This window comes from Lithobates pipiens, unplaced genomic scaffold (genome assembly GCF_037356315.1).
Source record: "Lithobates pipiens isolate NorthernLeopardFrog02 unplaced genomic scaffold, aLitPip1_a1.2 Scaffold_23, whole genome shotgun sequence".
Taxonomy (NCBI): Eukaryota; Metazoa; Chordata; class Amphibia; order Anura; family Ranidae; genus Lithobates; species Lithobates pipiens.
The window spans coordinates 174,401,171-174,417,179 of NW_027507785.1; the positions used below are offsets into that span (position 1 = coordinate 174,401,171).

Sequence of the window (16,009 nt, forward strand, 5' to 3'; positions counted from 1 at the left end):
AAGAGAAAAACTAGACCAGCTTCTTCTCCTTCCACGACACACTCTCATGCGGTGCCTCATGCAGGAAAAGAACAGCTCAGACTCCTCCCACTGGTTTCTTGGGTTGCGTAACTTCGCTGGCTTTTTGGCAAGGGCTCCTCCCATGCTTACGCACCTCAGTAAAAGTCTGAGTAAAGATGACGCTGTTCAAAAACCCAACCCTCTGTCCTATATTTTACCACGTGTACAGTTCTTTGCGGGGGTAACGGTAAAGACCACACATGTAGCACTAACCCCCAAAAGAGCTGCTGGTTAGATTTGTGCTTAGCCTTACCTTCTTTTCTCCTCACTTCCCTTCATGGGGTGTCTCGTGGTAGATGGCCCAGTAACTCGAGAGACTGACAACAGATACACTTGAATGAATTTTATTTGCAAAACGTAGACAATAAACACTCTCTTAAATTGGGATCAGAGGCTTGGAAAGGAAGTTCATGTACTCTTAGCCCTTGTACACATGATCGGAGATTCCGACGACCAAATCCGTCGGAGTTATTCCGACGGATTTATTACGGACCAGGTCCAGAAGTGATGTTGCATACACACGGTCGGACCAAGTTGTCGGAATTTCCGGTTGCCAAGAACGCGGTGACGTAAGCCGTGTACGGCGGGCCTACAAAAGGGAAGTTCAGCACCACGTCCGGCACCCTTTGGGCTCCTTCTGCTGATCTCGTGTCTATCGCGTGTTAGTAAAAGTTTGGTGAGAGATGATTTGCGCTTTTCAGATTTGTGATTCAGATCGCTACTGCTCTTCAGTTTGTGCTTGTCTTTGCGTATCTGATAATCAGTGCGTGCAGTCAGTAAGTATTTGTTTCTCATTGTGGACTATACCTTGGTATAGTACGCTTTGATTTGCATTTCTTATTGTCTGCTTGCTTCTGCTATTCAGTTCGTTCTTTCAGGCATTGCTGTTTTTCGGTGCTTTCTGTTGTCCGTTCTGATGAGCGCACCGTTTTGAAACCATGTTTCGTCTACGTACTCATTGTAGAGTTTGTGCTGTGCAGGGGCTTCGTGTTGGGGTTGTTACTTTGACACAAGCCTGGTCCATGAACAGGGAGGGGAGGCGTTTGTGGACCCAAGAATTGGTTGCGCCAGCGTGACCAGTTCTCGCACATGCATTTGCTCCGTGAGATCCGAGAGAATAATCCTGATGATTTCAGGAACAGGACCTTGGCTACCTTCTGGAAGCATGTTACAGCATTGTGGTGACCAGGAGAGAACCTCAGCACAAAGCCAATCAAAAGAGGGGTTGTGCCTCTGTAACCAAGGATAACCAATAAACAGCAGAAACTTGGGCGAGGAAGTAACTTGGAATTGGATTATCTCATGGGGAAGAGTCCCAACGGCCCTGGACAACGGAACAGTCTCGTGAGTCACATGGGCAGGCTGTAGAGGTCTTCAGTCAAGAGCCTCAATGGCAAGTGTAGTGTCGCACAGCGGCAGCGGAATCAAGTGCTTTGATTCAAAGGCAGCATCAATGAGCAGGCCTACACGTCTGGTGATGTACACAGTACACAATACAGTGCAGCCATAGTACAATTGCTAATACAGTGCAGTCAGTGTACACAGTATCTAATAGTGTAGTGTGGTGTTGCAAAACAAAATATACATAATGTCCGGAAGGCCACCTAGGAAAGGCAGAGGCTCACAGGCCACTAAAAGAGGGCAAGCAGCCTCTGTTTCTACAGTCAACAGTGCTGGTTGTGGATATGGTGCATCCTCTGCAGGTGGCCGTGGGGCACACTTGTCCTTTTTTTTCTGCTGCTGTCCATGTTATTGAGCCAGAACATGCAGAAGAGTGGATAAAAAAGCCATCCTCGTCCTCCTCATTCTCTGTTACCCAGGCTCAGAGTAGTTTGCCTTCCAACGCAGCTGCCAGATTGGCCTATTCCACCGGCTTCTTGTCCACAGTAATTAATTCTGTAGCCCCACCATCAGGCACGGAGGAGTCCCCAGAATTATTCGACCACAGTGTCGGATGCATGCTGTTGGAGGATGCGCAGCTATTTGAAGGCTCCGATGTTGGTTCCCAGGTTGAGGAAGGGAGTAACATGAGCCCAGAGAGAGGGGGTGCCCAAGAAGGACAAGAAACTGGCAGTCATGTTCCCCCAGCTGCAGCATACTACTAATGTTTGCTCCAGTGATGAGAAGGGAGGGGATTATGAGGTCATTGACTGTACTTGGATGCCTGAGAGAAGAGAGGAGGAGGAGGCACAACTCTAATAAGGCAGTCTGTCCTCTAGGGGGCAGCTTAAGGGCAGCCACCCTATTGTATCACACCATAGAGCTACTCAGGTGCAGAGCGCTGCTGACTCCCAGCTGCTTGGGCACCACATGCTTGACCAGGGATATGATGACCTACCATGCAGTCTGTTGGCAACAGCACTTGAAAGACCCACATCAAAGAAAAAGGTGGACTTCTCCTTGCTCCTCATCTGGGATCTCCAACTCCACTATACCTCCAGTCCTTTCAAAAACCTGCACTGAGAGGAATGAAGGTATAGCAATAGGTGTCCCAAGTACTTGCAGCCAATCTGCTAGCAGTACACCACCATCTGATTTTAGCAGGCAAATTTTCCTAACTCAGTTGCTGAACCATAAAAAGAAATTCAGTCCCAGCCATCCACATGGTCAGTGTATAAATGCTAGCTTGGCCAAATTGCTAGCACTGCAACTACTGCCTTTTCAGCTCATAGACTCTGCCCCTTTCGTGAATTTGTGGAATGTGCTGTACCTCAGTGGCAGGTTCCAAAACCCCATTTATTTTCAGGGAAGGCCATTCTGGCTCTCTCCCGGCATGTGGAAGGCAATGTTTTGGCCTCGTTGGACAGGGCGGTCAGCAGTAAGGTGCATATTACTGCTGACTCAAGGTCCAGCAGGCATGGGCAGGGACGTTACCTTTCCTTCATGGTGCACTGGGTAACTCTGCTGGGAAGGATGCAGGACAGGGTTCAGTATTGTTGGAGCTTATTCCGCCACCATGCCTCCAAAATGCTAGTGGTGATTCTGCCACAGCTCTCTCTTCCACCCCCTCCTCTTCTTCTTCCTTCTATGGCCTCTTCTGCAGATTTCTCCTCTGAACTAGCGGTGCTCCATAAGCATTCAAGGGGCTACGCAAGCAGTCAGGCAAAAAAGATGCTATGTGGTGCTTGAGTCGGTCTGCTTAAGGGACAGAAGCCACACTGGGGCAGAGATTCTGTAAGCTCTGTAGGGGCAGGCTCAGAGGTGGTTGACGCCATTCCAGCTTCAGCCAGGAATGGTTGTATGGGACAATGGCACCAACCTTTCCTCTGCCCTCCAAGAGGGACACTTGACCCATGTTCCATGTTTGGCACACGTCTTGAATTTGGCAGTGCAGTGGTTCTTGAGCAGGTACCCAGGCTTACAGGATCTCCTGAGGCAATCCGGAAAAGTCTGTGGTCATACAATGCCAGTGCTCGGCTGGGTGACATTCAACCTGCCCACCAACTGCCTCATTTGTGACATGCCCACCAGGTGGAACACAACATTGGCAATGCTGAAGCGACTGAACACGCAGCAGAGGGCCATCAATGAATACCTGTGCGAATATGGCACCAGGACAGGGTCAGGGGACTTTGGCTTCTTTTCGCCATGCCAGTGGCTACTGATCAAGGATGCATGCACTGTCATGTCACCATTTGAGGAGGCCACAAGGATGGTGAGCAGTGATACTGCATGCATCAGTGACACTGTCCCTCTAGTCTTCCTGTTTGAGCACACGCTTCGTGGAATAATGGACAGGGCACTTGAGGCAGAACAGTGGGAGGAAGAGGAGGACTTCCTTACCTCTCAAGGCCCCCTTTATCCAGATAGAATTTCTACGGGCCTGCCAAACACACAGAAAGAAGAGGAGGAGGAGGAGGAGGATTGTGTCAGAATGGACATGGAGGATAACACTCAACAGCAGTCTTCAAGGGATGCTTTTCAGTCCCCAGAAACCCAAGGAACGTGGCTAGGAGGAAGTTGTTACAGGTCATGTTAACCTTAGTGACTCAGAGGACTCAGAATCGAATGCCTCTGCAAACTTCCGCTGCATGGCCTCCCTGATTCTGCAATGCCTGAGAAAGGACCCTAGGATTCGTGGTATCAAGGAGAGGGATCATTACTGGCTGGGAATCCTTCTTGATCCACATTACAAGGGTAAGGTTACAGAACTTATCCTGTCTTACCAGAGGGAGCAGAGGATGAAACATCTTCAGAAGGCCTTGAAGAAAGGTTTGTGCAGTGCATTTCCAGACCCTGGGAGGTTACAATTTCCTGGTGCTGGACAATGTGTTGCTGAGGCTTCGTTCAGTCAGAGGAAGAGCGGTGGAGAAGGTGGCTGGCTGACTGATGCCTTTAAACAATTTTTCAGTCCTAAGTGCCAAGGCCTGATTGGTTCATGCAACCATCGCCAGCGTCTGAATTACATGGTGCAGGAATATCTACGGGAAAGAGCAGACTTGAAGACCTTTCCAACAGAGCATCCACTGGGTTGCTGGGTCTTGAGGATGGACCACTGACCAGAATTGGCTCAATATGCAGTTGAGCTACTGGCCTGTCCTGCATCCAACGTTCTTTCTGAACGCACATTCAGTGCTGCTGGAGGGTTTGTAATGGATCATAGAGTGTGCCTGTCCACAGACTACGTTGATAGGCTCACATTCATAAAAATGAATCAGTCTTGGATCAGCAGCTATCAAGCACCTGATGCTGGTGTAACTGATTGAATTTTTCTATTGATGTGGGATCCCTTGAAGACTTGAAGAAGTTTTAGGGCACCTAGGGCCCAATTTTTCTGCCCCTGTTTAACAGGGGCATGTAATTACAAGTTTTGATTAATATTTCACAGCAGGGCCCGTTCCTGCGCCCAACAAGAGTATCTGTGAAGGGTTACAGTGTTGTGGCACCACCACCACCACCCAAGGCCCTATTATTCTACCCCTGTTTAACAGAGGCATGTAATTACAATTTTTGATATAATATTTCAATGCCGGGCCTGTTCCTGCACCCAACAAGAGTAACTGTGAGGGTTACAGTGTTGTGGAGCCACCACCACCACCCAAAGCCCAATTTGTATGCCCCTGTTTATCAGGGGCATGTAATTACAATTGTTAATATAATATTTCGATGCAGGGTCTGTTCCTGCGCCCAACAAGAGTATCTGTGAGGGGTTAAAGTGTTGTGGCACCACCACCCAAGGCCCAATTTTTCTGCCCCTGTTTAACAGAGGCATGTAATTACAATTCTTTATATAATATTCGATAGCAGGACCCATTCCTGCGCTCAACAAGCGTAACTGTGAGGGCTTACAGTGTTCTGGTACCACCATCACCAAAGGCCCAATTTTTCTGCCACTGTTTTAACAGGGGCATGTAATTACAATTTTTTATATAGTATTTCACAGTAGGGCCCATTCCTGCGCTCACTAAGAGTAATTGTGAGGGCTTACAGTGTTCTGGTACCACCAACACCTAAGGCCCAATTTTCTGCAGAGTATATAGGGCAGGCCGTATATACTGCTGTTTAGTGCATATAGTGCCTGGGGACCCCCCCCCCCCCACGCCATTTAAAAAAAAAAATTGGGTGCGGGGTTCCCCTTAGTATCCACACCTGACCCAAAGTGCCTGGTAATGGACTGGGGGGGGGGGCAAAAATGATATGTAAAGGAATATTTCATGTTTATTGTTTCACTTTAAAGTGGTAGTAAACCCGCTGAAATTTTTATTTTATTTTCATACCCATAAGGGAAAAGGCATAATGAGCTAGTATGTACTGCATACTAGCTCATTATGAAATACTTACCTTAGAACGAGGCCCTGACATCTCGCCCGATACACGCCGAGGGAGCTGACATGTTCCCTCGACGTGTCTTCTGGATATCGCGGCTCCGGCGCTGTGAGTGGCTGGGGCAGCGCTATCGTCACTCCCGCGCATGCACGCGGGAGATTTTTTTCCCGCAGGGTCCGGCGTCTACCGGGCTTCCAGCCGAGAAACCCCTGTGCGCATGCACCGGTGCAGTCAGCGGCTCATTGCCAGGGGAATATCTCCTAAACCATATAGGTTTAGGAGATATTTTTTTTACCTACAGGTAAGCCTTATTATAGGCTTACCTGTAGGTAAAAGTAAAAAAATAGACTATACAACCACTTTAAGCATTATTAAAATCACTGCTTCCGCAAAAAATTCAGTTTTTAAAGTTTTTACATATACTAATAATATATATATACTAATACATTGAGAAAACTTTGTGTACCATTTATACAGTATATAAACGCTTACTACATTATGACCTAGACCCTGACCTCTATATCTATATTGGACTCACTGTGCCTTACGTAATGATCAGTTTAAATATTTCTGCAACCTACGCTTCAACAGTGCTTACTTTGTAAACCTTCTATAGGATGGGGGGGGGGGGGGGGGGGGGGGGAGAGCCTGTGCATTTGTTTATAATGTTTCTTCCTTGGAAATAAAATCCCTCCTACATATGGGAATCTCTGGTTGTCATCTATAGGAATGAGTTGGGAATGCGTTGGGATCCTATTCTGAACCCCCGCAAGCAATCGAGTTAGGAAACTGTCATTGTACTGGGCCAATTATAAGAGGGCAGAGGCACTTCCCACCCCATAGATGCACTTATAGCCCTTGTACACGCGGTCGGACATTCCGATGGAAAATGTCCGATCGGACCATGTTGTCGGATAATCTGACCATGTGTGGGCTCCATCGGACTGTTTCCGTCGGAATATCCGACCGACAAAGTTTTAGAGCTGGGCTGTAAAATTTTCCAACAACATGACAAAGTCCGATCGCTTGTAGAGAATTTCGATCAGACAAATTGCCACGCATGCTCAGATCAAATTCTTAGACCAAAGCTATTGGCTACTAGCCTGAACGTAGTCCCGTCGTAACGAAATAACGTCATCACGGTTGTCGGAATGTCTTACCTTGAATGTGTGTGGCCCTGAGGGGCGGGATTGCTCAGGTGGGTTCAGACTAGTTCCAATGTGTCAACTCATCCCAAATCACCAGTGTCCCCATTCGAGGATTTCCTTTCTATTCCTGTTCTGGTATCAACCTAAAATTTTGTGTTTTCTTTCATTTTGGTGATAATGGCAAATAGGACAAATAGAGAGAGTGAATCTCCCTATTGGGGGCACAGGAAGTAATCACCTGACAATCCATATATATATATATATATATATATATATATATATATATATATATATATATATATATATATATATATATATATATATTTTTTTTTTTTTTTTTTTTTTTGTCTCACCATACTTAGAAATCTTTTTCTTTATTAGACATAAGACAGTTTGCTTCCATTTAACCACTGAGCCCTGAGGAAGGAAATGAATACTTATGCACCCATCCCTCCGTTTTTTCAAAACATGGATCTTTTGTGATCGCACTGTCCATGTGACCCCATGCTTGAAATCTTTGTGTGTTCCAAAAAACAAGCAACTGTATATGTAATACATGTCCTATTTACTGCTTTTAGGCTTGTTTAATTGTATATTGTAATTTTGGTTACTTTGTAATAAAATTTGGATGTTTTGTACACATTTTGATACTCTCTTAGCTATCCCTTTATGGGATGTGGTAGGGGTTTCTTGGGAAACAACTCTCAGGTAATTTCTCAACTATTTATCATTTAGCTAAACTAATAGCAACCAATCGGCTCCTATCTTTCTTTTTTTTTCCACGCAGCTTAGAAAGTGAAAATGTAAAAGCTGATTGGCTGTGCTCCAGCTAGGACAAGGTGTGTCTCAGACACCTTTTATTAAAGTGACACAAAACAATATCTTTATTCTTCAAAATAATCTATACACATCTATTACTTAATGACCCTATAATCGATTTTTCCTAAAATCTTTTAGTACGGTATTTTCCTTCCTCCATATAACCTCCTCTGTGAGCTCCCGAACCTCTCCTTTCCCCTCTCACATCCAGTTTTTGGAACGAGCGATGGATGTTGGTTGTAGTCATGTGTCCATAGTCTCTAGTCAATTTATGGAGCGAGCTATAGAGGGTGGCTACATTCCTACATATGGTGGGACAATACAAAATGAATGTAGCCACTCTCTAACAGGAAATCAGATCAAAGTCACAAAAAAAAGAAGGATTTTGGAGATTTGGTGGAGGCTTGGAACAATAGAAGGGACTTTTTACAAAAAGAATACATACTTGAATAGGATTTAAAAATAAACAGAGCTTAGTGTCACTTTAAGGGCAAATCCCCAGCTTATTAGTACCCCTGTTTAGCAGATCATCTGCCCAGTAGTAGCCCCAGCTCTGCTGATGCCCCAATCAGAAGTACTCCCACTCAGCAGATCCCCAGTTCATTAGTAGCCCTGTTCAGCAGATCCCCAGCTTGTTGGTACCCTTGTTCAGCAGATCCACCGCTCATTAGTAATCCTCATCTCTGCTGATCCTCTGCTCAGTAGTAACCCCCAGATCTATTAACTCCCACTCAGTAGTAACCTCCAGCTCTGCTTATCCCCCACTCAGTAATAACCCCCAGCTTGGCTGATCCCCCATTCAGTAGTAACCCCCATCTCTACTGATCCTCTGCTTAATAGTAACTCCCAGCTCTGTTGATCACCACTCAGTAACCTCCAGCTCTGCTGATCCATCACTCAGTAGTAATCCTCAGCTCTGCTGATTCCCCGCTCAATAGTAACCCCCATCTCTGCTGATCCTCTGCTCAGTAGTAACCTCCAACTGCTGATCCCGCCCTCAATAGTAACATCCAGCTCTGCTGATCCCCCACTCAGTAGTAACCCCCAGCTCTGCCAATCCTTCTGTCTTTCTCTGGTCCCTGCTCACCTCATGCTATATTGCTTGCATGCCGCACACCATGTGTGACATCTGCTAGTTTCTCCTGCTCTCGTCCCCCAGCTCTGCTGATCCTCCTTTCTCTCTCTCTGGTCCCCGCTCACCTCCCATGCTGCACTCCAATGTGACATCTGCTAGTTTCTCCTGCCCTGGTCCCCCAGCTCTGCTGATCCTCTCTCTCTGGTGCCTGCTCACCTTCTGCTATAGCGTTCCCATGTTGCACACTACGTGTGTTATCTGCAATTTGCTCCAGTCCAGACACCACTCACTTTCCTGCTGCTCTTTGCTGCACACCAGATGTAATGTCTGCCCAGACACATCCAGAATATATACACATGAACTGGAAGTGACTGTTGATTATAGCTTTCTGGTTTGCTTGTTGGTTTCCCAGTGCATCCTGGGATTATATGTCATACCTGCAATACTTCCAAAACAAAGTGAAGCTAAAGCTGAATAAAAAGCCCCTCAAAAGCTGCAGGTGCTTAGAGCTGCAAAATGAATTGCCAAGAATCATTATCGCAATCTTGACTAAAGTGTTTCACAATTCTTTCTATGCAAAGAATTCTCTCTGCTCTTCTGAAGCCACAGCCCTCAAACGAAAGGAAGAGAAAAGGGGCAGTCTGCCAAGATTCAAAACAGTCTTTATTAGTTATAAATATAGATATACTTTATCAAGTATAAACATTGTAACAATTTGTTAATGGAATAAACTTTGTGTGTAAGTGAAAAAAGTTTAACCACTTAAACTGGTTGTATACTCTTTTTTTTTACTTTTACCTACAGGAAAGCCTATAATAAGGCTTACCTGTAGGTAAAAAAAATATCTCCTAAACCTGTACGGTTTAGGAGATATTACCCTCGGTATGCACCGCTGACTGCAGCGGCGCATGCGCACAAGGGGATTCTCAGCTGAAAATCCGTCAGTGGCCGACCGGCCGGGATGAAATCTCCCACGCGCATGCGCGGGAGTGACGATATCGCGGCTCCGGCCACTCACAGCACCGGAGCCGTGATACCCTGAAGAAACGCCGAGGGAGCATGTCAGCTCCCTCGGCGTGGATCGGGCCAGATGTCGGGGCCTCGTTCTAAGGTAAGTATTTCATAATGAGCTAGTATGCGGTTTTGCTTTGCAGGTGGTAAAAAAAAAAAAAACATTAGCGGGTTTACTACCGCTTTAAACACCAAATCTTTTTCTGACATTTGTTGGTTTCAAGTTAAAATCATTATTTTTTTGCTAGTAAATTACTTAGAACACCCCAAACATTATATATTTTTTAGTAGACACCCTAGAGAATAAAATGGTGGTTGTTGCAATATTTTACGTCACACTGTATTTGCGCAGCGGTCTTTTAAATGCAATTTTTTTAAAAAAAAATTACTTTAATGAATTAAAAAAAAACAATAAAGTTAGCCCGTTTTTTTTTTTTTTTTTTTTGTGTAATGTGAAAGATTTTACGTTGCGAGAATCGTGATCTTTTTATTCTAAGCAAAAAAATTGTGATTCTCATTTTGGCCGGAATCGTGCAGCTCTACAGGTGCTGTTAGTGAATTTTGTCATAGACTTCTATGGAGGCCTTGAATCACCAAGAAACATGAGACACGGGCATCATTTTTGAAGTGAAGCGAGCACAATGTGTGAACAGGACTGTTATCCCCATACACACTATGAGATTTTCTGCTGATTTTTGGCTTCAGATTTTCCAAAACCATGTAGTGGAAGGGCCTGCCTGATTGCATACAAATTGAAACTCCTAAGGTTTGACATCATATTATGTGGTTTTGGTAAATCTGAAGGAAAAAATCAGCAGAAAATCTGATAGTGTGTATAGGGCTTATGCTGCGTACACACGATCGGAATTTTGGTCGGAAAAAGCTCTGATGGTTTTCCCAACGGAATTCCGGCGGGATTTCGCTCAAGCTGTCACGCCAAATTCCGACCGCCAAGAACACGGTGACGAACAACGGGACTAGAAAAAGGAAGTTCAATAGCCAGTAGCCAATAGCTTCCATCTCCTAGTTGAATCTGAGCAGGTGTGGGTTTTTGCGTGTTGGAATTGCATACACACAATCGGAATTTCCGATAGAAAGTTTTTCTGTCGGGAAAATAGAGAACATGCTATCATTTTTTTCTGGCGCAAATTTGGACAGCTAAATTACGATGGCGCATACACACGTCGTATTTTCCAATGAAAAGCTCTCATCGGTCTTTTTCTGGCTGGAATTCCATTCGGGTGTACGCGGCATTAAGGTAACCATGTTATTTAGGGACAGGTGCTTTGATTGGCATTCAGCATGTCCCATGCCACATTTTGAAGTAAGTGTAAATTCGCCCTAATTCTCTGTGAGGAAAATAGCTGTGTTTTGTATTGTGATGGTGAGCGCAGGTCCTAGTTAGAGTGCAAGCTCTTGTGTCGCCCTCCTCGGAGTGGAGGAGGATCTGAGGCCAGTGATGACACACACCTTCCAGCATCAGTACAGGACATGGCCCCGCCCCTTCCCCTCCACCAATAAGATAGCACACATCGTCATCAGGAGGCGGGGCGGACGGGACAGAGAGGAGACGTGAGTCAGGACCGGCCATAGAAGGAGGCTGGAGATCCAGAGAAGCATGGCAGGAGACAGCGAGCAGGCGCTGCCCAACCACTCACCACAGAATGGGCCGCCATTCCTCATCGGGGTCAGCGGCGGCACGGCGAGCGGGAAAGTGAGTGAGAGGGCTGTATGGGGGGGAGGGGAGCGGATGGGACCACAACAGATCAATGTGACCGATAACGGGGAGGGACCGCATGGCTCTGTATACCGCAATCCTCCAGGACAATGATTGGGGGTGACGATTATGGAGGAGGAAACCCCGACAGGTCCTTATAGTGGATCTCGACCGACACGTGACCGGCTTAGTCTGCGCCTCTGCTAACGTGTGCGACATCCGGGGAGGATGAGGAGAGCGCCATCTGGTCCAGCCTTGTCATGTTAGTCATTGTTTATCATTTACGATGGAGGAGGAGGGGCCCCCCCCCCATAGATCCCCATTCTAGGTCTGGAAATCACCGGCTTCCAATGGGAAGGTGACTGGGCAGTCCACTCTGTACATCGCTCCACCAATGTGGGCGACATGTTGTGTCTGGGGGAGGATGGGGTTAACCCTTTCTGGTGTTGGGATTGATGCAATCTGCCGCCATGGGGCTCATCTTGTAATGGGAGTACGTCCCAGCCTTTCCGGGATTGTCTGTTATGTTGGGATCGGTGATGAGGATATAAATGGGTCAATGTGGCTGTGGATTCCAGGCCTGTGACATGTCTGGGATACTCGCTGAGCGGACCACGTGTGATCCCACCCCAGTGGTGTGGGGGGAATTCTGTACAGCATTTACAAAGCGTTACTGTCTGAAAAATGGCCTGGGCCTAATCGAGGGAACCCCAGAGGCAGTTTTGGTAAATGGTTCCGACACATCACGATTTATTTTCCGGCATCTTTAAGAATGTGTTACCATGGTTGCACCAGGTTCAAAAAGCATCCTTATTTGGAAACCAGTGATCAGCCCAATTCTGATCTGTTAAAAACAAATAAAAGACCGGGTTTCACTGGCCTAGTGCATTATCCCACAAAATGTTATTTAAAAGTGGAAGGTGCCTTTCTCACTGGGGTGACAGCAGTGTATGGCAATAAACGGTGGTATTTGGCCACTAGCGGCCGTAAAAGGGTTAAAACCACCGCAAAGGGCTGCTGTAGCAGCGCTTTGCCGGCGGCATAACCGTGCTGCCCCATTGATTTTGAAGGGGAGTAGGGGTGAAGGAGCGGTATACTCACCGATCCAAAGATGCCACTATCAGGATTTTTATTTTTTTTCTGTCCTGCCAGCGCACCGCTCCAGTTTGAAAGTCCTTGGGGCTTTCACATTCGAGAGTCAGCAGTGGTTGTTCCAGGTCAGTTTGCAGGCACTATTTTTAGTGCAATAGCGACTGCAAAACGACCCAGTCAGTTTTGACAGTGGACCTGAACGGGCGCTCCATGCTAGTCTATGGAGTGCCAGACTGGTCCGATACGCTAAAATCAGACAGGTACCCCTATGTTCACATCTGTCCCTATCGGATGAGCTCTGATGAAAACGGACATGCTGTCTGTTTTTGTCCCATCTCTCCATAGTAACAAGTGGTGCTCAACATGCCCCTCCCTCCGCTCAGTGAGCAGAGAGCAACTTGTCATTCGCCAGCTCAGCGGAGATCAACAGAGATCTCCCGCTGAGCTTGGCGGACTCTGATCCAGTGGGTCCGCCTCGTGAGAATCAAGCTTAATAACTACTCCCAAGCATAGGTAGTTTTAGCACACACTGGGCCTTTCTGTGGCTAAACGTTGCCAGACTGGCCAGTGACCCTAGAGCAGCATTTTTCAGCCATGGTGCCTTAGCAAAACTCCTAAAAATTGTATACAAACTGGCAGGTGGATGAAGGCTGCGCCTCTGCTAATCACCAGGGTCAGCGGTGGCACGTTTTTTATTGTGCACCATTACTTTCCAGCCACTGGCTTTCTAACAACCAATGACCTCATAGTTTTACTAAGAATGTCTGTTGCCTCCACAGCATCCTTGTTTGACCCTCCTCTGCCTTTCTCCCTCAGCACAGAGGTGACATTAACTGATGGGGATGAGAGAAACCTTGAAATGCTAGTCACTACCAGTGTGCCAAAGCGTATTTGCTTTGGAAGAATAAATTCCCTCTAACGTTTAGTGTCCTACATGTGGCTGTTGCTGCGTCATGTAAAGCTATTAGAATAGTTTTTTACATTGGGGTGCCTCAAGCCTGCCCATTGTTTTTAAAGGATGCCTCGACTGAAAAAGTTTGAGAAGCACTGCTCTAGCATAGAGAGGACCTCACCAGGGTCTTGCAGGCTGAGACATTTCAAAGGTATGATGTTGTTCACCAGAGCCCTGGTTTTATTAAGGCTGAGATGGTAGACATACTTCAGAAACGCGTCAGCCTGCAGGGACCCCGGTGAGGTCCTCCTAAGAGTCATCGGCCAGTCTGGGAATATTTAGACAGAGTGGCCTGATGTGTGCGAATACTAACACTGCTTGTGAGTAGTTCTTATTTGTTGGACAACCCCAGTCCTAGAGGGCAGCAAGGCTTCAAGAATTTTATCCAATCCAAAAAACAGAATTACACTTCCTATTGGGTTATATCACTTAGGCGCAGGAGATAAATGTTGTCATTTTTGTTGGTAACTCTAATCTAGTGTATAGAGAGATTTCAGAGTGCGACATGTGCTGGGAAGTGGACAGGAGTGTGATGGATTTCTGCACAGAGCTCTTTGGTTGCTATGAAGCTGGCAGGCACTTCCTTCTTAGCAACTGGTGCCTCATCTCCTGCCCCACTCATTCAGGCAATTCCCTGGCTGGCAGCTAAGTGTAAACAGAGGGGCAGGATACTGATGATGCCATTTGGCAATGGCCATATTTGGACACTGACAAGAATCTCCAAGCTGGCAGTTGAATGAAGCACTGGTAGCTATGGTGCTGGCATCTGCACAGCCAACTGCTTCTTAGAAACTAATTGTGGTGGAGGGGGGATTTGGGCTTGTGGCTGAACCTTCACTGAAGATGGAGTGTCTAGTTTGTACATTCTGGCCTCAGTGTTTCCCCATCTTTTTCTGACCACTGCATAAATTTGTTGCAGGCTCAGATATTTGTTGTGCTTTTAATTTCCAGAAATTGTTTGTAGTATTTTATTAGAGTCCACTTACAGGCATTTAAAGGAAGTCAACCTTTTTGCCCAAAAATTTTAATGCACATATATTTGTAAAAATCTAAATGTATATAGTGTTTTATAAGTGAGCCTGCAAAGCATTGCAGCCGTGATCCGTGGATTGCAGTTAAAATGCTGGGCTCTTTAGCTTTGTCTGTGCCTCTTTACAGGCCTTTCTGTTAAGAGATCTGGCAGAAGTGTCAATGGACTACAAGTGCAATGATCACCACTCTTGTGTTATATTGAGAACTACAAGTCTGTATTCCACTATGCAAGATGGGACTTGTAGTTTATTCACTCACAGATCTTTGTGGAGGTCCAGTTCACACCATGCGCAGGTGCCAGTTCTTTTTCTCTTATGAGAAAAAAAAATAGTACAACATTCCCAGCGTGCAGTTTTGGGGTTATCCATGACACAACTATACCAGAAACCTACAATTCAGATGATTGGCTTTGTAATTTTGTTATCCTATGTGGGAAGCACTACTGTAAATGTAGATTCCGCCAGAGGGAATGTGAGAAGGGGAGGGTAGAAGCAAGGGGATCTGAGAAGAGGTACAAGAGAGCGATGTGGAAAGTCTACAACAAAGGTGGAGAACAAGCGCCTCTCCGCTCTCCCAGAGAACCCTATCTGCACGATCAAAAATCTTCAGCTAAATAAAAATTCCCTGGTTGATTAATTGCAGCATAAAAGCACAAGAGTCTGTACACATCCTAAAGTCTATAAACCCTGCGTTCACTTTTTCTACAAGTTGGAGTACACAGTACAGGAAGTCCAACCACAAGGCCCAGGTGCCATTTTAAAAACTGCACCTGCCCTTTGTAGCTGTCAAACAGTGGAGACGATTTTTATTCTACTATATATTTTTGTGACGTTTTCAAGACAAAAGTTTTTTTAAAGGAATTTAACAACCTTCGATAAACCTGTATCGTAGTGGCGGAGACCATTTTAAATTTGACAGTTGCTGTCGGTGGATTGTGGGTGCAATGTCAGGCTTCTGCAGACTTTTCCTACTGCTCTGTGCCATGTACCTCCTGTAGGGCTGTCAGATTCAGAGGTGCAGGAAGAGTGAATGGACTACTAGTGCCAATTGGTGCTCTTGTACTCCTTTGAGAACTATAAGCAGTCTGCTGCAGACTGGTAGTTTATTCCTTTGCAGATCTGCGAATGAATGTCACAGCGGGGGGGGGGGGCTGCTGTACAGCAACATGTTACTTGCACCTTTAAAGAGGAGTTTCCAATTTCCAATAAAAAAAAAAAAAAGTTGGCAGCTAAAAATACTGCTGCTGACTTTTTTTTTTTTTTTTTTTAATAATTGGACACTTACCTGTTGTGGGGGAACGAAGCCCGATCGTTTGCAGCCCCCCAGCGCTAGGCGGC

At 46.0% G+C, this 16,009-nt stretch overlaps 1 protein-coding gene across 4 annotated transcripts in view; it reads left to right on the plus strand.

The window, feature by feature from the left end:
- Positions 1-11,426: 11,426 nt before the first annotated feature.
- UCK2 (uridine-cytidine kinase 2) overlaps positions 11,427-16,009 on the plus strand; it is a 185,706-nt gene continuing 181,123 nt past the window's right edge. For all 4 annotated transcript variants that reach the window (XM_077452633.1, XM_077452635.1, XM_077452632.1 and 1 more), the window contains exon 1: positions 11,427-11,593. In XM_077452633.1, the coding sequence (XP_077308759.1) occupies positions 11,498-11,593 (96 nt within the window). In that variant the 5' untranslated portion in view covers positions 11,427-11,497. The remainder of the gene's footprint in view (positions 11,594-16,009) is intronic.